The sequence below is a fragment of the Candida parapsilosis genome, contig 006372 (genome assembly GCF_000182765.1).
Source record: "Candida parapsilosis strain CDC317 annotated contig 006372".
Lineage (NCBI taxonomy): Eukaryota > Fungi > Ascomycota > Pichiomycetes > Serinales > Debaryomycetaceae > Lodderomyces > Lodderomyces parapsilosis.
Window position 1 is genome coordinate 163,850 of NW_023503283.1, and position 23,189 is coordinate 187,038.

The 23,189-nt window shown below is 39.6% G+C and overlaps 9 protein-coding genes and 1 non-coding gene across 10 annotated transcripts; 5 read left to right on the plus strand and 5 right to left on the minus strand. All coding sequences in view use genetic code 12, as the record gives it.

The window, feature by feature from the left end:
• Positions 1 to 221: 221 nt before the first annotated feature.
• Positions 222 to 578, minus strand: QCR9 (ubiquinol--cytochrome-c reductase subunit 9; the record flags this gene model as incomplete). The annotated part of the gene is made up of 2 exons (XM_036810954.1): positions 222 to 416; positions 567 to 578. The coding sequence occupies 2 exons, from the start codon at positions 576 to 578 to the stop codon at positions 222 to 224; spliced, it is 207 nt and encodes a 68-aa protein (XP_036667440.1).
• Positions 579 to 1,075: 497 nt separating this feature from the next.
• On the minus strand, positions 1,076 to 2,320 carry TYS1 (tyrosine--tRNA ligase; the record flags this gene model as incomplete). Its single annotated transcript, XM_036810955.1, has 1 exon — positions 1,076 to 2,320. One exon carries the CDS (start codon positions 2,318 to 2,320, stop codon positions 1,076 to 1,078), a length of 1,245 nt encoding a protein of 414 aa, XP_036667441.1.
• A 409-nt stretch (positions 2,321 to 2,729) lies between these two features.
• UBR1 (E3 ubiquitin-protein ligase) lies at positions 2,730 to 7,973 on the plus strand (the record flags this gene model as incomplete). Its single annotated transcript, XM_036810957.1, has 1 exon — positions 2,730 to 7,973. The coding sequence occupies one exon, from the start codon at positions 2,730 to 2,732 to the stop codon at positions 7,971 to 7,973; it is 5,244 nt and encodes a 1,747-aa protein (XP_036667442.1).
• A 13-nt stretch (positions 7,974 to 7,986) lies between these two features.
• Positions 7,987 to 13,503, minus strand: CPAR2_400830 (putative ubiquitin-protein ligase; the record flags this gene model as incomplete). The annotated part of the gene is made up of 1 exon (XM_036810958.1): positions 7,987 to 13,503. The coding sequence occupies one exon, from the start codon at positions 13,501 to 13,503 to the stop codon at positions 7,987 to 7,989; it is 5,517 nt and encodes a 1,838-aa protein (XP_036667443.1).
• A 208-nt stretch (positions 13,504 to 13,711) lies between these two features.
• CPAR2_400840 (uncharacterized protein) lies at positions 13,712 to 14,035 on the plus strand (the record flags this gene model as incomplete). The annotated part of the gene is made up of 1 exon (XM_036810959.1): positions 13,712 to 14,035. One exon carries the CDS (start codon positions 13,712 to 13,714, stop codon positions 14,033 to 14,035), a length of 324 nt encoding a protein of 107 aa, XP_036667444.1.
• Positions 14,036 to 14,409: 374 nt separating this feature from the next.
• ABP1 (Abp1p) lies at positions 14,410 to 16,284 on the plus strand (the record flags this gene model as incomplete). Its single annotated transcript, XM_036810960.1, has 1 exon — positions 14,410 to 16,284. The coding sequence occupies one exon, from the start codon at positions 14,410 to 14,412 to the stop codon at positions 16,282 to 16,284; it is 1,875 nt and encodes a 624-aa protein (XP_036667445.1).
• A 144-nt stretch (positions 16,285 to 16,428) lies between these two features.
• On the minus strand, positions 16,429 to 16,502 carry CPAR2_t_cp_Asn(GUU)_83. The gene has a single exon. It is a non-coding gene; the product is annotated as a tRNA-Asn (tRNA).
• Positions 16,503 to 17,120: 618 nt separating this feature from the next.
• On the minus strand, positions 17,121 to 18,593 carry CRH11 (transglycosylase; the record flags this gene model as incomplete). The annotated part of the gene is made up of 1 exon (XM_036810961.1): positions 17,121 to 18,593. One exon carries the CDS (start codon positions 18,591 to 18,593, stop codon positions 17,121 to 17,123), a length of 1,473 nt encoding a protein of 490 aa, XP_036667446.1.
• Positions 18,594 to 20,467: 1,874 nt separating this feature from the next.
• Positions 20,468 to 21,739, plus strand: CPAR2_400870 (uncharacterized protein; the record flags this gene model as incomplete). Its single annotated transcript, XM_036810962.1, has 1 exon — positions 20,468 to 21,739. One exon carries the CDS (start codon positions 20,468 to 20,470, stop codon positions 21,737 to 21,739), a length of 1,272 nt encoding a protein of 423 aa, XP_036667447.1.
• Positions 21,740 to 22,037: 298 nt separating this feature from the next.
• Positions 22,038 to 23,150, plus strand: CPAR2_400880 (uncharacterized protein; the record flags this gene model as incomplete). Its single annotated transcript, XM_036810963.1, has 1 exon — positions 22,038 to 23,150. One exon carries the CDS (start codon positions 22,038 to 22,040, stop codon positions 23,148 to 23,150), a length of 1,113 nt encoding a protein of 370 aa, XP_036667448.1.
• Between the last annotated feature and the right edge of the window lie 39 nt (positions 23,151 to 23,189).

The window sequence follows — 23,189 nt, forward strand, 5'->3', positions numbered from 1 at the left end:
AAATCAAGTGCTAAGAATAGTATACAAATACGATATAGTAATATAATATGCAATGAACTCTTGTTCTTAATGTGTTATTAAAAGTATGGATGGTTAAAGATATAATTAATAATTGATTGATATGTCGTTTATTCCTTGCTACATATGGCCTGTTCAGTATATAACATATACCACCCCTCAGATGATCTATGCAGCAACAATCCACCCATTAACAATTACCTCTATTCGTCATCATCTTCCTCTTCCTCGTCCATTTCAATAAATTTAGGTTTCACAGTGGACCATAATTTAGCATAATTATGAGCATCCCACCATCTGTTTATAGCACTGTCGAAAAATCCCTCGAAAGCGAAAGCTCCGAATAAGATTGTACCAACATATATCGAGTTTCTTTCAAATATACGACCGAGTCCAGTCTAGATTGGTAATGTTAGTACACACTTTCTTGTCAAAAGATGATGGCCAGCTATCTTCGCAGCCCCCCCCCCCCCCCCCCGGGAAATTTCCTGAGTGTTCACTACACAACAATTTCTGTTAGGCCATTCTGTTCGATTTTAATTACATACAAAAATTGACATTTGTGATTGTTTGTGAATACTCCTTGTTCAGTAACGTGAAAGCTTCGAATCTTGAACCAACTTTGACGGTTGTTCCAATTTTTTTTTTCTCTTCTTGAGAGACAGCGAGAGTAATAATTTTCTTACATCAATTGATTGGTTACAAACAAAAAATGTTATCTCGCTACCAAATCAGCTCCATGTTATTACACGACTTTCAGTATTTCGTATGTGTTCCCTCAGTTCAACTCATAAAACAAACATTTAACCAATAATTCAGCAGGGCTGCTCATTTCAACAGTATATAAACTGCTGAATATCCCACCTCGGTCTTTATTATATTTCATTAAACTAAGCATATTTGGATTTTAATTTCAAACACGTATCATATATATATTTCTAGTTATATTTGAGTAACGTTATTTTACAATATACAGACAAGAAGCTCCAGCTATAGGTTCGTATCTAAATTAATCATAACAGAGCTCAACGACAACCAACGTTTGCTTCTATACTTTTTACTCTATATTAGCTTCATCTAACTTCTTTACAACTTCTTCAACCCTCCCAGCGGTTGCTGCAGCATTAGCTTCTGACTTGGCATCGGCATTTTCAGTTGGTTGACTTCCTCCTCCAGGGTATTTTGTGCCTTTATTCTTTGGTTTCTTAACCTTCTTTTCTTGTTTTGGTTGTTCAACTGGGTACCCATTCTTTTGGGCCAATTGGAATTCTTCACTCTTTTCAAATTCTTCTCTAATTGGTGCAAGCAACTCATTAATTCTATCGGCGACACCAATCTTCAAATCTGGAGGCGACAATTTCCCTTCTGCGTAATCCTTCTTTAACTGATCAACTGAGTCATAGTGCATGGGTCCTCCATATTTTTCAGGTCTATCGATGGTGAGATCAAAGGATCCAGTCACACCAGTTTTCAATTCATGGATGGGTTGTATGACATATTCAACAAATGCTATGAGTCCGTTATCTTTAGTTTCTCCTGGTGCACAATAAGCACTGTTTACCTTTTTCTTGACCACTTTTGGTTCCTCCAAAATATCTATTTTGGAGTTTGGATCTGACGCACTCATCTTACCACCTTGTCCCAAACCAGGCACCATGGGGTTCATCAAATGTGCTCTCTTTTTGTAACCTATGCTTGGCAAGTTTTCTTCCGCCAAAACAAAAATCTTTCTTTGATCAACACCACCAAACTGTGCATCCACATCCAAATGTTCTTCATCAATAGCTTGCATCAAAGGGTAGATCAACCCCGATAACAATGGATTGGCAACTTGTTTTACAACATCAGCTCCAGCTCTTTTAGCATCATTTTGCGACACGACGTTGGATAATTTGAAAAGGTCCATAATATAAGAGCCATCTTTTTGGTATGATGATCCAACAACGAAGATCAATTTCTCAATTGGGACATTGATTGATCTCAAAATGGCTTTAATAACACATTCGTAATATTTGGCACGATATTGAACAACCTCCAATGGCGCCTTCATGTTATCCAAGAATGCATGCAAATCCGCCAACAAGACTTTAACTTCACATCCAGCTTTCAAGAAGTGGGCTAGTTTCACCATAGGAACAAAGTAGCCACAATGTGGTTTACCAGTGGGAGCTGTACCCCAGTAAATCTTTACTGCTCTTTTTTCATTCTCCAAAATGTTTTTAATAATTTGGGCATTCAAGACTTCTTGTAAATCTCTGGAGATCAATTCATATTGAGCCTCTGGGTCTGTAATGCTGGACATGTTAATTTCTTTGGTTTGGGAATCAAGTAATAATGATATGACTCTTACACGTAATTTGAAAGTTGAAAAAAAAAAAAAAATTGATTTGAAATTTTTTCTTTGTCTCTCTCTCTCTGCCTTTGTTTCCTTTCACGTGACTTCTTTCACGTGACTCTTCACGTGACTGTTTATGGTTACTAATTTTTGTCTCTCTCTCTCTCTCTCTCTGTTTGTTTGTTTGTGTCTGCAGATCATTTTTCGTTCCTTTGATTCTTCTTCTTAACCTATCCGATTATTCTTTTGCTTTCCCACCACCACAAACAATCATACACCTTCACTACAAAATCAGGCGGTTGTAACCAATTACCACAGAACTTAACCTACTACGTTTTTCCCTCACAGATTTTATATCACAATTTACTTAAACACAATGGATGAGGATAAACTTAAACGATTTTTAGTGGAGTTGCCATCAGCCTTGGGTTTTCAAAACAGTTCGCGAGTTAAAGAATACGTGTACAAGGCGCTATACTTTATCTCGACAAACAATGGCCAATATCTACTGTGCTTGTTCCCCGATCTTTCCCGCATTGAAGAAACAGATCGCGACAAACTTGAGGGTTCCGATTTTACTTTGGAAGCCTTAGACAAGCTCCCATCTCTTCAAAAACCGGAATCTAAAGAGTATTCTCACGCAATAGACAAGCCTTGTGCTCGGCTATTCAAGGCTGGCGATCTGGTTTATAGATGTGAAGAGTGTGGTTTTGATGACACGTGCGTATTGTGTTCATATTGCTTTAATGAGCAAGACCACTTGGGTCATTCAGTCCTGGTTTACACATCTTCTGGGACTTCGGGTGGTGTTTGTGATTGTGGAGACCCAGAAGCATTTGTCAGTACGTTGCATTGCAAATGTTCTGCAAAAAAGGCAGCTAACACCTTTTCAAGGGAAGCTCCGGCAAATACTCCCAGTTATGATTATTTATATCAAACAATTAAATTGTGTCTCGATTATGTATTAGACGTTACCAACTCGAATGTTTGTACGTTGCCCATCATTCACGAGCATATGAATAAAGGGTTACTCAATTTCAATCCGAGATCATTATCAAATTATTTTTCTTTACCTAGCGGGAAATATGGTGGGGCGGGTGATGTGAATTCCAATTATTGGAATTTAATTTTGTGGAATGATGAGTTTCATGATTTGGGACAAGCAATACATGCCATACGATTAGGTCTTTCATGCAACGACAACAAAGCAACCCAAATTGCAACAAAAATTGACAAAGAAGGCTATTGTGTTTTGAAAGGTGCTTCTACTTACGAGGCGTTGATGAAATCCAAGGAACTTGTCGAAAGAGGTGGTTTAGTTGCAACAATAACATCAACAAGAGATCTTTTCAGAGAACTTATCGTGAGGGCGATTATTTTATGGCTAGATGACATTTTGGACTCTTATGATGAACAATTCAAACTCAAAAGTCAGGACGTGTTGGCACATCTTCTCTTGGGTAACGATTACAAATTCGCAAAAGTATTTCCCGAAGAATTTTTGCGTGGGCTCACGCATGGTACCATGGATGAATGTTTCAAGAACGGTATTCCTGTTGAGGATAAATTTGTAACCAGATTCAATTCAAATCAAGTCAGGACGCCCATCAGCAATTTGGACCTACGTGAACGGTTAATGTTTCTTCTTGCAGAACCTGAATTGGAGCTTCCATTCTCGAGATTTCAGATTCTTCTAATCTTTCAAATAAGATTCCCCAAACTTGTTCGGAAAAAGTTGGTGTCTATTTTGTTGCCGCTACTTGTAGCCAATCTTGACCTCAAGGGGAACTTTGCAAAGCAATTCACGGAAATATACCCCATGCTACTAGCAATATGTGCATACCTGGACAGAGAAGACCACTTGAATCTCATTACTGAAATATCATCTCAGCTTTATACTTGTCCTGTTACTGTGAAGAAACTTTTAGAAATGTCTTATGCAAACTATATCATCAGCGGGCTCACGAGAATTATTGAAGAAAGCTGCTCAGTTTGGGACGAAGATATTGGCCATTGTATATTTGTCGACTCGGATACTGACTCTCAAGCTGACAGGAGGTTGAAAAGAGCTCTTCTCAGGGGTATACATGATTGGGGCCATTTCTCTTCGCCAAGCTTGGGACAAGAAGCTTTGCAAACGTATTTGCGTCCTAAAAACTTCGTGTTTCTTGTACTGTTTTTGAAACTTTTTCATGATTATTTGCCAATGACCAGAAAGCGTGGGGAGCATGTACAACAAGAACTGATTACATTCAGGCTACACCCAGCAATTTCCATGCCTATTCTCTCGTCGTTGAGAGATATAGCAGCTAGTCAAGTAGGTCATCCAAATTTGGATTGGGCGATTGAAAAGCTTGCAAATTTCCTTGCCGGTGAAGAGATGTACCGGGTTGAATATGGACTCGATAACATAAAGGTTAGTATGCATTCGCATGCATTTGTTCACCCATTAACAAGTTTCTTGTCGTATCTAATTCAATTTAATGGGTACAGTGTGTTGTACCCGATGTTGGAGGATCAATCAAGAGCCATCATTGTGTTGTCAGATGCATCTTTGAGAAGTATTGTTTTAGGGTCTCAAATCAAAATTGGATTTTGGATCAGAAACGGCATATCAGCGTCACGTCAAGCAAGTATGTATTTCGGACCAATTATGTCGGACTTTACATTTGCACGAGATGTACATTTACAGCAAATTGCGTTGTTGATGGGTAATCCCGAAGAGATGGTATCGCATTTTTTGGCGAGATGGGAATTGAGTGACTGGTTTTCAAACCGTGTTGAGTATACTGACACAATATATGAGGAGCGATTCTTTTCAATAGTGGAAAGATTTGTTGGATTTGTTTACAAATTGCTCACCGACAGATCCATGTTTAGCCGTTTGTCCTTTAAAGAGGCTGAGCTCAAAGAGACAAGGAAATTTTTGGCCTATTACTTGTGTGAGAAAGCCAGAAATTATACCAAATTGAAAACAAAAGTGGACTCAGACATCTGCGATTTGCCAGTTTTTGACGAGATCTTGTACGAAATTGCGGATTACCAACCACCCTCGTCTTTGCTTGGTACAGGATTATACAGGCTCAAGGATTCTGAGTACAAACAATTAGATCCAATGGGACTATTTTTAGATCCGTCAAAGTTTCAAGTTTTGTACGATGTGTTGATAAAGAAGTTATCCAAAACCCAGAATGTCAAGGAAGACGAAGTTATTTTGGCTCCATCTATTTCACTTTCTGGTTATTCTTTCGTGGATAATGAAATAGGTGCATTTTTAAAAACCAAATTTTTTGTCAAGGTCATACACAAACTTTTAAGGGTGGCCATAGACTCTGGTAACGAGTCCTACCTTCCGCAATTGTTGCACTTGATACATGCAATTATACTGGATGATGAACGTATTCATGGAAAGGACTACTTGGCCGAGCTGCTTGTTGATATCCCCATTTGCGATTTATTGTTGACTATTGTCGAATCTAACATGTCCAAGCCCGTGATACACAAAGCCGATTATCTTGTCGAACAACTTCTCGTGAAAGACCAAAGGATTCTTGAAAACTTGGTTAGCTGTTTTGGAGAGGACTACGTTCAATCTTTTAAAAAGCGTAAAACGCAATTGTTCGAAACGAAAGCAGAAAAGGACAAGAGGATCTCCGAGGAGAGGAAAAAGAAGATCATGAAAAAGTTTTCAAAAAGGCAAGAAAAGTTTTTGAAAAACAATGAAAAATTGAATCAAGAGCATGACCAACAAATGGAACAAGAAGGGGTAGCTGATGCCAAAGTTTGCGTCATTTGTGGAGAAAAGGAGAAAGCAGGTCAGGCATTTGGGACTTTTCTCATTGCTACGGAAGCACCTTTATTCTGGGCCATTGATAATTTGTTTGAATACGATTCATCGAAAGTTTGGTCTGAAGACTTGTATGCCTATTCTAATAAGTTTCGGTTTGGGAAAGGTTATAATATTTACTCAAAATGGTCGCACTTTCAAAAGCCCGTATTTTCATCCTGTGGTCATGGTCTTCATTACGAATGTTTTAAGCGAGGGGTAGGTCATACAAAGTATTATCCATGTCCCTTGTGTCGCACTTATCATGATGCATTTATGCCCTTTGTTGCCCATGAACCATCTGACGTCCAAGCCTTGCGAAAAATAATCTTTGACAACACTGTTCCCGAACTGGGTCGCAGTAAGATGGACATTTTGCGCGATGTTTTTGTTCCCGATAACCATGGAATTCGCTATAGTCATTTCCTTGAGCTGAAAAGCAGGTATGTGAATAATTTTGATCATTGGCTTGTGGGTATGAGTAATACCATTCAAATGAGTGAAATTGGAACTAGGTTGAATGGTATATCTGGCTATTCTGATTTTTTAAGACAGATCCCTCAAAGCAGCAAGAATTTGTTCAAGGCGTTGGCTCAAGCTCAAGTCGTGATTGCTGATCTTTGTGATCCATTGGAGAGGAAGACATGGGAGAATGAACGGGGATATTTGCGTAATAATCTAGAGTATGGTGATGCAGATTGGCTAGCCGGGGGCTTTGTTGAAACATTAGCTCAATTTTTCACTTCAGAGCAATCTTTAGCCACACTAGCAAGAAAAGAGGTGTCAAAAATTATCAGCAAATTGATGGCTCGTCTTAGTATGGATTGGGAGGAGGCTGAAGCTTTTGTGACACCAAAGGAAAACCGTGGTTATGAAGCATCTGGATTTGAAGAATTTACCCAATTGTGGTTGGCTTCAGGTTTGCCTTCCAGCTTGGAAAGCTACATGCGTCATATGTTTGATTTGGTACAACAAGTCTTGGGTGTATACTTGAGGCAAGTGGTTATATTGCAATACATTTTACTAAGCGAGTGTGACGGTACATATGCTTTCGATGGTGAGATATATACAAAAATGGCAGAGGATATTAAGACTCAGCCAAATGTGTTTGACATAGCCCCGTTGACCAGGGTGTTGCAGATTCCTTCACTCGCTGAATTTTTTACTCGCATACGGGATCCTCAAACGCTTGAGCATAGAGAATACGAAATGTTTCGCAATATGCCGCTGGGTAATTATACTGATCGATTGCTTGCACTTGACTCACCGGAACAAGTTCATTTATGTACCTTGCCGAAGGATTATCAGGATGGATTGTTAAAGTTGTCAGAGATGAATGTTTTGCGCAAATGTATCTGTATGTTTTGTGGTCAATGGATAAGCAAGGGCCAACAACACATTCATATGCAAAGTTGTTCCAAATTTGGAATCCTTTTTGACCCGGAGAGAAACCTTTTACGAATCTGCATCCTTGTTGGCGAGAATTCACTTGTGCTAGAAATTCCCGGTCCTTATGTCACAAAGCATGGTGAACCAAAGGGAACAAGAACCAAAGGTAAAGCTTTAATGAATGAAAACAAGTTAAAGGAATTGAACAGGCTTTGGCTTAATCAGGGCCTATATAGCTACGTTTCAAGACCGTTGTTTGGAAGCGCTCCGAATATGATGATGCCAAACTTTGGTATTCTTCCTGGTGTTGGCGCAGGTGCTATGGACATCGATGACGACGATGGAGCATTTTGGGAAGCTGGTCCGGATGATGATGATGAGGACGACGAGTTTATGTTTACATAAATTGTATATAATACTATAAAGTTTCCCACCCACCTGGGTCCAAAACGCTCTCTAAATTTCTGGCAATATAGTTCGCAACATTGTGTTCCAACCAAATATTTCTAATAAAATCATCATACCGCGGTTCCATCAAATGCAAAGTTTTGCTCTTTTTGTTTTCATCAGCCAATTCCCCTTGATCGTCCAAATAGGGGGCGCTGTGGAACGAGCCTTTAAATTTGTTTAGTAATAGCATAACCCTGTCCTTCGGAAGTAGAAACATGCCGTCCTCACTGGAGCATTCTCTTGAATAATGTGTTGTACACTGGCCCTCACCAGTTCCCGCTGCTTGTTTCTGTAAATCAACAACGGTACCACAGAACAAACAAATTGCAGGATCCTCTATCAGTTGATACGGCTTACCAAACTTCTCCAGGTAATAGTATTGAGTGAAAAAATTATCAAGTCTCTCAGGCAAATCAATCAATCTAAAGATTCCAGGATACTCCAATTTATGGTGAGATATCGCTCTTTTAACCTCCAGTTGGTGGGTAGAAGCAAAGTTTTGCAACAACTTTCCTTCCCATGAGCTTGGATCAGTCAAAATTTGGAGTATTTGTGAGATTGTAGGTATACGCATGAAAGTGCATAAATCATCTGCTTCTAAGGTTAATTTGCGATTAGGTTCTGAATTTTCTGTTTCTGAACACTGCAAGGAGGCGTATATGGCAGCCCTGCGCAAAAATGGTGTCACGGACTTCACCAACATAGTGTATAATACTTGCGCAATGGCACCACCTCGAGCGGTAATGGCTTCTCCCCCCAAAATATCAAAACATTTTACCACCCCCTCCAATGCCAGTGAACTTACTTCCATGAGCCTAGGAACGTCATGAATACTAAATTGCCATGTATTGGTAAGAATAACGACCTTTAACTCTTCTACCAACACATTCAAACATTGTATAACATGACCAACAAATGTCACCCTCAAGACAATATTAAAATTGAGGTTCAATATCGGTAATGGGTATACTTCAACCAATAAGTCCATAAAGTCTGCTTCCACGATGGTTTCGTTGATTCCACTTGGCGATAAGGATAAAATACTTGCCAATGTTTTTGCCAAAGCATTTTCAGTGAGTTTGAATTCAGACTCTACTTCCTCTAATTGCATCAACGAGCGCAACTCATGTAGGGCTTTCATTACAGCGAGTGATTTGCTTGGTATCTGCTTAAACACTGGCCTGCCTTTTGATTCAACACCACGTAAGGCAATTTCTGACGACTTTATGGTATTGCATAAAATCATTGGCAACGCCGTATCAAAAGACTTGGGGAAAGTGATTGGGTTGATTGAGTTTAAAATGCCTCTCCATGACATATTGGCATCGTCATAATTCCTTTTCAACCAAGTTAACCAGGTGCGACCCTCTGGCAGACATGGCACCGTAAAGTTCAAGAATTGTGACTCAATTAATTGTGCAATCTGCTCTTCATCGATTGGATTGTGATGCTTGTGCTGCGTGCCGTTTATGGTTGATATATCGTCCATACTTTTCTTTTCATTCGTGCCAAATATAGGAATAAATACGTTGTTGACTGCTTTACACAATGGACAAAGAATTTCCTTCAGTTGAGGGTTCTCTGGTGTGTTTCTAGTAACCTGACTCTGCCTTGCTCTGTTACTGTCAAGATGGTCTAGATAACATTTGAAATGCATTCCATGGCCACAGCTCAGAGCTGTTAACTTACTTTCCACACAGTCACTAATGTCAAAACCTGGTCCAAAGGGATTGCTATTCTTCACGTTCAACATAAATCTTTTCCAAGTGTCAGAGTGCGTTTCGTTGTGTGTGACGATATTGCCGTTCAAATTAGCTGAATCTGAAAACGCTTTCAAAAACCAAAATTCGCTCTCGAATGGAACATTTCTAAATGTGGATGACTTTCCAATGTGGGCAATGATACCAAACGGTCCTAGGTCGCCGTTCGTATTTCGACACAAGATACAGTGGTCGTCTTGTAAGCACAAAGAAGTATTTGATTGTTCTTCGTCCATTTCAGTGTCACTGCACTCCCTTGCACTATCCTGATTCTGCTCTAAAAACTTGGATTGTTGTTTCTTGAATTTGTTTAGCAATTTCTGCTGTCTCAACTTGGCGAGCTTTTTCTTTTTTGCCATCACGTCTTCTTCTATAATATCATGTTGTGCATTGGTTGCAATTGCGCCGGATTCACATACCTCCAATTGATTGTTGACAGTACTCTCAAGATTTGAATATTTTCGGTATAGCTGATTTAATATCGCTCGTATCTTTGCATGGACTGATCTGTACTTTTCATCCAAAAGGAATCGACTTAATAGTACGCAAATGGACTCAGGAGTACCAGCAGGAACTGAAACAAATTGAGTAGAAGACGGCACGCGCTGACTCGTATCAATTGCACTCTCCAATGACCAAATGTGTATCAAGTGTAAAACTGTTTCCGTTAAACTCTCAACCTTGTCAAACTCTTTTTTTAAAACGAAATCTAAGACCTTGAGCGAAAAAGTGGTAAAATGAACAGATCTAGACACATTTCCGCAACATGTATAAATATCCAAAACATCATCAACGTTGCAATGGGGTTCTATGACGACGCTATCCATCGGTTTACCCGACTTCTTGTGTATCCTTTCTTTAACAAATTTCAAGGCGTCATCTCTCATATTTGTTGTGTAGTTGAAGTAGTATGGATCTACTTCATCTAGATACTCTTCCTTGAGCTCAAAAACTCCAGAATCGTTGCTTCCCATTGGTTTGGTATAGTTTGTCATTTCATTCAAGATTATCTCAAAACGTTTATCAAGTACCAGCTTTTCGGATATACATGAGCATAATGTTTTGTAACTCAATGGTTTGAAGCACAAGTGGTGAACTATCTCCCTCTTGATTCTAAGTTTATTTAACTCGGATTCTGAAAGTCCCTTCAATGCTGAATTTTCTGTCATCAAGTGTATAAAAAAAGTAGCACACTCCTCTAGAATAAAGGGCAATGTTTGTGCATCATAGGGTGAATCATTCGCCAAAAAAGCCCCTTGAAGCGACCACCGGTCAAAAATCATGTATGCGACTAGATCAGGAGAGCACATATTGCTAAATATTTGGATCATGAATAAGTCCTTCATATACCCGTACTCACGTAACCCAGTGTTCTTGTACATGTGTAGCTGTGACTTCACTGTGAACCCATTTCGAACCCAGTAGCCACATTTTATTTGCGATACAAGCACTAGGGTTTTTATAGGGTAGTCAAAAATCAAGGATTCAATCGAGAAGGACTCTGGTAAACCCATTTTCGATCCAACTTTTGCAAACCTTTCAAGTAGACCATCCCAATTTTGAAACTGGCCACGTTCAACTAATGAGCAGATGTATGAGTGCAAGGGATGAAGAAAGCTAACATTATCGTCGTCCATGTTTGAAGCTGGCAAAAACTTCCTAGTTATTGGCTCCATAATGGTTTTCCTTTGAGTAAGAGCCTTTATATCAGTATTTTCATAAGTTATACCTCCTAGTTTGTGAAACTCCAACGTAATCAAATACGCAATGGTATATTCGATTGCACTCAATGCTCTCTCGCATCTGGTGTTCTCGTTATTAGACGAGCTGTTAAGTGTCAGGGCACTTAACTCTCCAAACTTGTAAATAACCAGCACCGAGTTGAAAAATGTCGTGTAATCGGGGTTTTCATACTCAACGTGATTATTCTTTTCTCTCTTGATCACTGGCCTGCCTTGGAAAAGAACCATTAGATCACAAACTGCACATGCAATATCTTCATTGGAAACATCATAAAAGTCTTTGCCTCTCCCAACAATGAATCCAATATCAAGAAAAAGCTGGCCCCATCGTCTGTTGCGTAAACTTCTGATGGAAATCTCATAGCTCTGTCTGTTTTCGAGTGTCTCTTCCAGTATCTGTTCCGATGTCAAAAACACAAATAGTGCAGAAAGTATTGAGATGAAACCACCTTCTTTGATAATCGCTTCAGAATTGCGCGGACTTGCAAAAAGTTGCATTGAAAGACTGAACATGATGTTATAATCGGGCTCTCTATCTAGTGATAGAAATTGATCAGTAGCACCCGTGTATATTTCCATGTATTGGCTCGACATGATGCGTCTATACTTGAGATTGGTGACCAAAGACGTCGAATACATTACATGCAACAACTCACGTGCTGCTTTCCATAGTCGTAGGTTCAAAAACATCATGTATTGAAATCGTGATCCAACAGCGTCCGTAGAAGCTGTGACATCCCTTCCACAAGAGTTGCAGACCTTTGTTATATATTCGGTGTCATCTTTGAGCCAAAGAGTGCAATGCTTTTCACTGCATAATTTCGGAATTTGAAAACCTTCCCCCAAAACGCCAGCTCTGTGATTTCCACCTTGCTTTTGTTTTGGTTTACTTAGCAACCCTGGCCGCCACTTTTCACAAAATGCACGCGCGAGTATGTTCTCAGCTGTAAGGCTAAGTCTGAAAAATTCACACTCGGCGACTTCGCTGAGCCAGACAATCATCTCATGGCACATTGCTTCTCGGAAAATTTCTCTCTCGCTTCGAATAGACGATGCTAGTCCAGTAGCACTCAATACTTTCTGACTCTCCAAGAGAGCGCTAATATCCTTCGATGCTATCACCTCTGCTTTCCCGAAACTGTGCACCCGCTCCGTTACCATATTGGCAAACTCTTGAGATTTCTGACTTGATAAACGAACCCGTTGTACGGCATCTCTGAAATGTCTCACCTGGTCGTTGTACAACTGAAGGTGAAATTTATCATTACTCTTATCGGAAAAGTGATCAGAGCACATCCCATATTTGTGAGGATCTAGTGTACTAGACTCAAAATTTTGTTGCACGGTGATTGAATTCACTTCCAGTGGAGGAGTAAAGTGCATATCACAGTTGATCGACACATCGATGAGAAAGTCTAAAACGACCCCAAATGTGATCTCTAGAGCTTTTTGAAAATCCATCGGTAGTGAATCTTTAAAATCTTCAAGATCACTTGTTGCATAAACACACTTACTCGACGCTTTCCAAGCCTCTGGGTCTCCGCAATCACATACTCCGCCATTTTCACGGACGCAGATCTGAGTAACTATGGCATGCCCCTCGTGCTCCGATGGTTGGTAACAGTATGAGCATAGAGCACAGGATTGGTCGTAAGCACAGGTTAGGCATCGTATAATCGGTTCTCCACGTCTGAAGACTCTCGAGCATGGTCGATTAGGATGGGAAGCGAAATGTTCTTGCACCTCGGGTCCGTGTTTTGCTGCAACGAGTAATTTCACATATTCGGATAATTTCCAATCTAGATCTTTTTCAAGCTGTCCTATCGGGTTTGATAGCTTTGTAAATATTCGATCAAGGTATTTCCCATTACTTGTAGCTGATAAGAATAAAAGTTTTCTGATTTCCTTGCTGACGTTGTTACTGTAGTGAAAGTTGTATTGCCATGGAAGCAGGAATAAAAACTGTCTCAATTGATCATCCATGAGTGGGTCAGCTTCTGGGTAATCGGTTGTTTATGTAATTTCGCCACTATCAAAACACTGGATCTGTCAATCAAGAAAAAGAAAAGGAAATGATGAAAGAGAAAAAATTGAACATAGGCAAACACTATCAACAATTCCCACACAACAGTATCACCAACTACCCAAACAACACCCACCATAGTTCGACCTCAAATAACTACTTACACCAATGACGGAATCGAAAAAGTTTTACAGCCAATTGAATATCAATACAAATAAACAGAAACTACAGTACATACAAGATGTGGCATCATTAGTATTAGGTGTTGTAGCTGGAATCACCACACTTGAGTCTTTGAATGGGTTTTTGTTCTTCCTCGGTGGTCTAACGTTGACGAATGCAGCTTTCTATATACTATGCGGACAAGGAAACATTCACAAGTTTTTCCAGAACCCATTTCAAGAGGTACTCATTCTGGGAATAGCAGGAAACATTCCAGGGTACATCATGATGTGGTGTTTAGTGTACGCATTGGTTAAATCGAGCTCGTGAGATTAGGTTATGGGGTTGCGAACACATGTTGCCGTTGTTATAGTTGTCAACAATATGGTCACTAGTATTCCTGTTCTGATTGTCAGCTTCTTGGGTAGGCAATTGGGTCTGTTTCTTAAATAAACCTCATACGAGTAGTAAGCTAAAGAATTATCTGTTCCTAACAAGGTTCAAAATGTAGTAAACCATCCATCCAATTCTCCTACACCTTTAGTGGTAAAATGCACGGACTTTGTGATAGCACGTGGTAGCGACATTGCTGAAATCAGTGACCGAACAAGTTTGACGTTTGAAATTTCAGCAAACTTCGCCCGATTTTCTGCATTTAATATCGCTCACCACACAATCTAGCTTCCTACGACTGCACAGATAAGATGGAAAAGATAGACACTTCAACAAACTCGAAAAGGATTCAAGATCCATACCTCAAAGTTGTCAAAGGAGACCCCAATGTCTCTTATGTTGTTTATTCCGTTGACAAAAATGCAACATTGGACGTTGCAGAGACTGGTAATGGGTCATTAGACGAATTCATTGAAAACTTTACCGATGGCCAGGTTCAATTCGGTTTAGTCAGAGTTACTGTTCCCGGCTCTGATGTGTTTAAGAATATTTTGGTAGGATGGTGTCCTGATAATGCACCTACGAAATTGAGAATGTCGTTTGCAAACAATTTTGCAGAGATTTCAAAAATATTCAATGGTTATCACATTCAAATCACCGCCAGAGACCAAGACGATTTGGATGCTGATGACTTTTTGAACCGAGTCTGTGCTGCTGCTGGTGCAAGATATTCAACTGTGTCAGACGGAACCGCCAAAAAACCAGCAAACAACGTCTCCAAGCCCATTGTCTCAAAGCCAGTTTCATCATCCAGCAAACCCTCATTCGTTCCAAAATCCACTGGGAAACCAATTTCTGCTGTATCTTCCGGTCACAAGTTTAAGCCTAAATCCGATGACGATGGGTGGGGAGATGCCCAAGATGTCGAAGAACGTGACTTTGATGAAAAACCATTGGAGGATGTGCCTTCAACATACAAGCCAACTAAGGTCAATATTGAAGAATTGAGAAAACAAAAATCTGACACTGTTAGCTCAACTCCGAAGTCCAAATTTAATGCCTCTCAGGACAAACAGGATGAGGAAGGATCTCCAAAACCATTGAGTGAACGTATGAAAGCTTACGAACAAGGTGATGGTAGATTGACTTCACTTCCAAAACCAAAAGTTGGACATTCAGTCGCTGATAGATATAAAGCAAATGCCACCCCATCTGGAGCACCTTCATTCGGAGCAAAGCCAACTTTTGGGGCAACCAAGAATGATAGAAGCGATAAAGTTGTTGGGGGCTTTGCAAGAAATTTTGGAGCCGAGAATGGTAAAACACCAGCACAAATATGGGCCGAAAAGAGAGGTAAATACAAGACTGTGGCGGCTGAAGATGAACCTGAGGCAGGAGATGAAGATCATCAAAAGGAGTCTTTTCAGAGTCATGCCTCGGAATTGGCCAGCAAATTTGAAAAGAAGGCTAACATTGATGATGCTGATGAGGGGGATGAGGAAGATGAAAAACCTGCATCCTCACCTGCAAGGAACTTGCCTCCTCCGCCAGCAAGACAAAACTTTTCAGCTGCTCACATTGAGGAAGACGATGATGAAGAAGACGACGAGGATGAAAAACCCGCCAAGTTACCAGCTAGAAACATTCCCGCACCAAGTTTACCATCTCGTAATGCTCAATATGAAGATGATGACGATGAAGAGGAGGAGGGAAACGACGATAAGCAGCCTGCTGGATTCACCCCTTCTTTGCCATCTCGTGGCTCCCACCAAAATGAGCCCAAACCACCTGTCTTGCCTGGAAGAAACTTACCTCCAGCATCTAAAGGTTTCGATGATGATGACGAGGATGAAGAAGATGATGATGAGAAACCAGCTACTTTGCCAGCAAGAAATTTGCCTCCACCACCCCCAAGACAACCTAGCCCAGAGGTCGAAGATGAAGAAGAGGCGGAAGAGGAAGAACAGCCTGCTACTGGCGCAGATCCAAACTCACAACATGCAGGATCTGTGACTGCTACAGCAGAATACGATTACGAAAAGGATGAGGATAATGAGATAGGTTTTGAGGAAGGTGATCTCATTATCGAGATTGACTTTGTGGATGAAGACTGGTGGTCTGGAAAGCATTCAAAGACTGGTGAAGTTGGTCTTTTCCCAGCCAATTACGTCACTTTGAATAAGTAGATGAGATCATTTTGTGAAAGATGATGGCATAAGTAGAGTAAATTAAAAATCGACTTTGTAAAAGCACTGAAAGATAACGTAGGCTGTCACATAGTTAATAATTCATTCGCAAAAGAGAGAAAGAAAAAAGTGAGGAAAAAATAACGACCAGGGAGAGGATTGAACTCTCGATCTTGCGATTAACAGTCGCACGCCTTAACCAGCTTGGCCACCCAGTCAGAAACGAAACCACTACGCCATCGCACTAATTTCTGTTTAAAAAAATTAACTATGTTTAATATATAGCTTTTATTTTTATTACATGACCTTGAAACGTTTATTGAACAATCTGTTTCAAACGAGCTAAAACAGCTGCTGTGTGTTTCGCATATCTACAAGCTATACCCAACCGTATTTTTGCTCTACTGTAGTGAAATTTTAAAGCACTTTGAAGAGATACTCCACTTTTAATAGGTCCAATAAACAAATGCCACGTATTCTCCATTACTGGAACCCTTTCGAGCCCTTATATTCTTTTCTCGAGGGCATCACTTTCCTTGGTTTTACAATAGAACAGTGAGGACTGTTTTGCCTTCGCGGTAGTGCATTACTAATTGAAAATTAGTAAATAAGCTCCTCTTCAACCTTTTTCATCGAATTTGGTTGCGAAAAAAAAAAAGAACAAGTCTCAACAAATTTGATCAAATTTGTAGGAAAATTAGGAAAATAAATATAATCCAAAAGTCTACTGAATGAAAATGTTCACAACACCGTGTCTCAATCGAGGAAAGAGTCCACGACATAGTAGTTTCAAATAAGCCTGAACCTCAAATTAAGCTAATTATATATAAACGTATTTATACAAGCACAAATCCAAATGAAACAAACGAAACCAAAACCGTGACAAATTGCATTGACCTAGGTGAAGTAAACCTACAAGCTGAGTTTTCAGACGAGGAAGAGACCGAGTGCGTCTCATCTGATGACGATGATGACGAGGTTGTTGTTTCTTGTTCGCTTGAGTCAGTTTCAGCGGATGTAGTGGCAACAGATGAAGAAAAAGAAGAAGCATCAGTTTCTACCTTGTTGGCACCGCCTCTGGTTGTTTGGGTGGACTCCGATGTTTCGGTTGTTTCTGCTGATGAGGCTGAGCTATTTGGTTCAGATGACGACTGGGATTCTTGAGTAGATTCACTGAATGAGCTTGAGTTTTCAGTGGTACTTGATGATTCACTTGAGCTTTCAGTGGTGCTTGATGATTCACTTGAGCTTTCAGTGGTGCTTGATGATTCACTTGAGCTTTCAGTGGTGCTTGATGATTCACTTGAGCTTTCAGTGGTGCTTGATGATTCACTTGAGCTTTCAGTGGTGCTTGATGATTCACTTGAGCTTTCAGTGGTGCTTGATGATTCACTTGAGCTTTGAGTGGTACTTGGTGAATCACTTGATCCACTGTTTTCTATACTGTCACCATTGACAGCTTTGTTAACATCGCTTTGGGCATCACTATATCTACCATTAACTTCACCGTCTTTAGCATCTATTGATTGCCAATATCCACTTTGATCAGAATATGAATATTCACTACCAGTTGAATAATCAATAGCAGTAATGGATTTAATGTGCATAGTGAATGGTGCTTGGCTATAATCAGTTTCACCACCAGCCCACAAGATTGTTCCTTCTTCATTCGAAGGATCACCACCAGCCCAAATTCCAGCATAAATTCTCATTGGCGATTGTGGATAACCTTGAGAATTGGTGATATGTAATGATCTGATTACAGATCCATCAACTATCCAATCCAAAGAATCTTTGGTCCAGTTAATGGCGTACTTGTGATAGTTTGTTAATGGGCTTGGGTTGATGGAGTGATATCCACCACGATCATAAGTAGATGTATTTCCTTGAACGAAATAGTTTGATTGCCATTCATATTCATCACCACCAAATAATTCAATATCAATTTCATCCAAGTCGTCACTTTGCAAAAAAAAGGAGGAAACAATTCCTTTACCTTCACCAGCTTTCAATTCAACTTCGACATAACCAAACATTAAATAGAAGTCGGAGTGTATTGATGGGTTATCAAATCTTTTGTTGACTGTAAGCGACAAACCTTCATCGCCAGTTTTAACATCACCTTGATTACCAGAGTTGGTAAAGTACGATCCTAAACCATTTTGGAAATTTTCTTGCATGGATCCCCCCAATGCTGGGTTTGGTGAACATGACAGTGATTTGATGGGATTGCATGAGGCAGTGCTCGTGGCAGCTGAAACAGTGGTAATGAGTATTGAAGCGAGTGAAAATGCGCGTGATATTAGCATATTGTAATAGCGAGTGTGTTTTTTGAATAGTGTTGAAAAGAAAGCACAACCTGAAAACAATTCAGTAGATGATCCTTTGACACTCTATTTATATAGAATGACAGAAATTGAGCACATGACATCAGTAGCATCTTATTTCTTGTATAATATTACACGAATTATGGACCGATAGTATTAAAAGATTTTAACTGCATAGAGTTAAATTAAATGAAAAAATTGTTTACATACAGTTTAAAAATAGAAACCAACTTGCATACACAAGAGAGAAAGCACCCAAGAAATAAACTGGCCAGAAAGGGGGGGGGGGCGGTAAAGAATAATCAGTCGTTGTGTTTTCTATGGCATCGACTTTTTGTGTGTTTTTAATAGATCATGTAACACAATCAGATTAAACTCATCTTTTACTTTGCCTCGTCTCTCTCCCTTTCATAAATGATAAACAAACGCCAATACCAAAAAATTCACAAATTTGATTTTTGCTCCTTTCGTACAATAAACGACACACAATCGTAGTAAAACATGGGGGCTTAGATGATAAATTCATAGAGATCCTAGTTTCTTTTCCGTGTAATATTAGCCAAGGTTTTGACCTTCCCTGCAATTGTAACCATAGTCCACTAAAGCACATGGGGTCATTACTTTGTATGAGAATGATTAATGTAAGTATCATCGTCACTTTTGTGGCACAATAATTTTTTTTTGTCTGCAAATTGCGCTGGCTGTGTTAACCGAATCAGGACAATTAATTGAAGAGCCCTTACCTCTCCATTCACTTATATCACAAGGTTACAAAATCAGACTATACGAATCAGATTAGTGATCTCAACCAGCTGCTTCCACCTTTCCTCTCCTGAAATCATCTGATCCTTCTTTTTTCTTTCTTTACCGAGTCCCAATTTATCATTCTATTCTGTAACAATTGTATAGAGAAAATAAGGTACGGTGCAAGGAATGACCAGCAACTTGGAGTTAGTTCTACATGGGTGAACCAATCGATGAAGGATTGCGATATGTGTAGGTACGGAAGAAGAGGGTGGGTCAGGGAATGTACCTACATTTGAAGAGGAGAACAAGAAAAAGATGCCCTTCGTCTTACTCGTTTTCCAACCCACAATGTGACATTGACAAGCAAGGCCATACACTGTCAGTGGCAACAGGATACTTACGAAATGGGAGAAGTCCAAGCTTAAAATGAATCGAGCAGGTTTACGGTGCTAACACGTGCTTTGATATCACTTCATCAGACATTGCGCATATCCATCTATGAATGAACTTTTATTTGTTAGGATGTACGAATCTCTGTCTCTGAAGATCACATTAAAGAATACAATATTTGATTCAAAACACTTCTCAAAATAAGTTTGTTCCTAGTTCTCAAAACATTTTTTCAACCAATTAAGTGGCACCGTTATCAAAGTATTAATTGAAAAATCCTGTGTAATACACAATCTTTGTGACAAGTACAGGTTGCTGTCCCACAGCGGAATCTTCCATATATGTAAAGATGAGGTTTTATCGTAATTTGATTCTTTATCGGCTGTAAAAATTGAAAAACAATGCAAGAGATGGTAGCTCCAAAGAATCAAAAAAGAAATTTTAAATTAATGACATCAAAAATGGAGAGAGAGAGAGAGAGAGAAAAAGAGAGAGAGAATCATCCAGTTACATAATTTACATTTGTTATCAGTTTAGATACCCATAACCACGAACTTGTTTAATCGAATCCAATAGGAACAGAGAGTTATTATTATCGCAAGCAACAGATATATCCACTAGCACCTTGAAATAAAAGAAACTGGCAACCTCAGCTTCCTTTCATTACGAAATAGACGATACACCCCTTCGCCCCCCACTCCCCACCCCATCGCACAATAATGTACATTGTACTTGACCAACCAGAGATAATACCGCCTTACAACCATACACACGGCAACAATGGCAAACTCAGCACAGCATTACTCGTAGTCATAATCACACTACTGTCAGTATTGGGCATCATTTCCATCTCCATTTTAATTTTTTACTTGGTTCATCGATCAAATAGAGCCACTGAGGATGATTTACGAAGAGAGGAGGAAAATCAAGCTTATCTTGAACTAAACAGTGATGAACAAGAGTTGTTTTTTCAATCGAGAGAATTTCTTGAAACAAACCTTTATTATATTGGTGATTTAACTTTAAGTCAAAACTTGTCTATTCAAGAAAAGGGTATAAATGCATTTGAATTTGTTAAAGATCAAATGTTGACTAATAATGATTTGTTGATTGTAAACAAGACTGAATTGAATTTTTTCAAAAATTTCGAATGTTCATGTGAGACTAATTTGCCAATACCAATGAAGAATGAAGTGTATTATTTTGAAGCCAAGATATATTCATTACCAGAGACTGAAACATCCAATGAAGAAGGAGACAATGGAAACGATACATTGATCTCCATTGGTCTTGGTATCAAACCGTATCCATGGTTTAGACTACCTGGTCGTCACCCTCACTCGGTATCATATGACTCAAATGGATACAGAAGGCACAATCAACCATTTCATTTCACATCAGAGCCACCATTCCCCAAATTGGTGAAAGGAGATGTAGTTGGAGTTGGCTATAGAACCCGGTCAGGCACGATTTTCTTCACCCGTAACGGTAAAAAAGTAAGTGAATCAAAGTTGGGTGGCCACATTAAGAATTTCAAACTTCCTCGTGGAGGTCAGATTTTCCCCATAATTGGAGCCAACAATATATGTTCAATTCATGTCAATTTAGGACAACGGGGGTTTGTGTTTATTGAAGGAAACGTCAAGAATTGGGGGTATGCGCCATTGGAAGGTACAGGGCCAGCACCTCCAGCTTACAATAAATTCAATGCTGATATATTGTTGGAACGTTCGGAAATTGATGAAGAAGAAGAAGATCGATCAAATGATTTCCCACCTGATTTTTGGGCCACTGTTAGCAAGAACAAACGTGAAGGTGGCGGTGGAAAAGGTCGCACAGAAGGGGTAGTGTATGATGATGATGTTGATGCTGATTATGATGATGATGACGGACAGTTTACGTATGATGCTTACGCAGAAGTGGACTCAAATGACGAACGAATAACATTAAATAGTTTACCTCCTCCGTATATACAAGGCGAAGACGAATAAATTCTGCGTGAAACACATTGGTATTCACTGATTTGGGTAAGGATTTTCTCTTGTGTGCAGCGTATAAGCCTTTGTGATAGTATCACATGAAGTTAGGTGTTTTGAGTTGTGATGGTAGCCGTTCCGGGTACATTTACTAGCCGTTTATCACCGCACCACCCACAAAAAGCGGATTTTAACACAACTTGCATTAAAGCTTCAGATTTAATGCTTTATAAAGTGACGAAATTTCTTGCTTTCTTTCGTTAGTTACAAGATCCATTCTTTCTAGGAAACACCATTACTCTCTCATTCAACAATGTCATTGAGAACACCAAAAGTCACTTATAAAGCATACACATATAGAAGTGGAAGCAGCCCAATTGAACTTGTCAACGAAACTATTGGTTTAGTTGAGGGTCCCCACGGAGACTACGTTGCTCCCAAAGGTAAGATCTTAGTCAAGATCAATTACGCTTCTTTAAACCCAGTCGATTACAAAGTTTACCAAAAGACACCATGGATCTTATCTTTCTATAACCCTCACAAGGGTTTTGGTAAAGATTTTTCTGGTCGAGTAATATCAATAGGTGCAAATGCTCAAACTGATGTCAAAGTGGGCGATTTGGTTCAAGGTTTAAACTGGCCTATCTATGGTGGTGGGTCATGTGCTCAGTACTTGTTGGTCAATCCAGTTTGGTCACCAATCACCACTGTCCCCACAAACATCGATTTGATTGAAGCGGCTTCGTTTCCCTTGGTTTTGGGAACTGCTATGCAAATGACTCATGATATGAAATTTAAGGAGAGCAAAGTATTGGTATTAGGAGCAGGCACTTCTGTTGGTAGATACAATGTTCAATTGGCCAAAATTGGTGGTGCTAGGGAGATTGTTACTACAAACTCCGCCAAGACTAGTGATTTAATCAGAGAGTTGGGTGCTACTTCGCAAATTGATTATCGTAAACATCCCAATTTCTTGTATCCCGTGTTGGAAAGTGTAAAGCAATCGGGACAATTTGATTATATTCTCGATTGTTGGGGTGGTAATCAATTGTTCCCCGAAATAGATTCCATTATCAAAAGGGGTGGAAGATACTACAGTATAGTTGGTGATAGCCCAGAAGGTGCTATAAAGGCAATGATAGGAACCACCAAAGCAAGACTAAGAATGGTTGGATCGGCACTAGGATTAATCAAGTACCATTATACATTGGGGTTGCTCAGTTCAAATAGAGGCAATAAAGGATGGATTAATTTAGCTAGGGACTTGATTCAAGCCGGGAAATTGCAAATTTTTGTTGATTCGGTATACCCGTTTAATGAATTACATGAAGCTATTGATAAGTTGGAGAGCGGTGGAGCTCAAGGTAAGATTGTTTTAGAAGTTGCCAAACCTCATGAAGAAGCTCCTCAAAATCCATTCAATTAAAGTAAAAAACGAGGTTCTTAGTGGGTATAGATTAGTAAT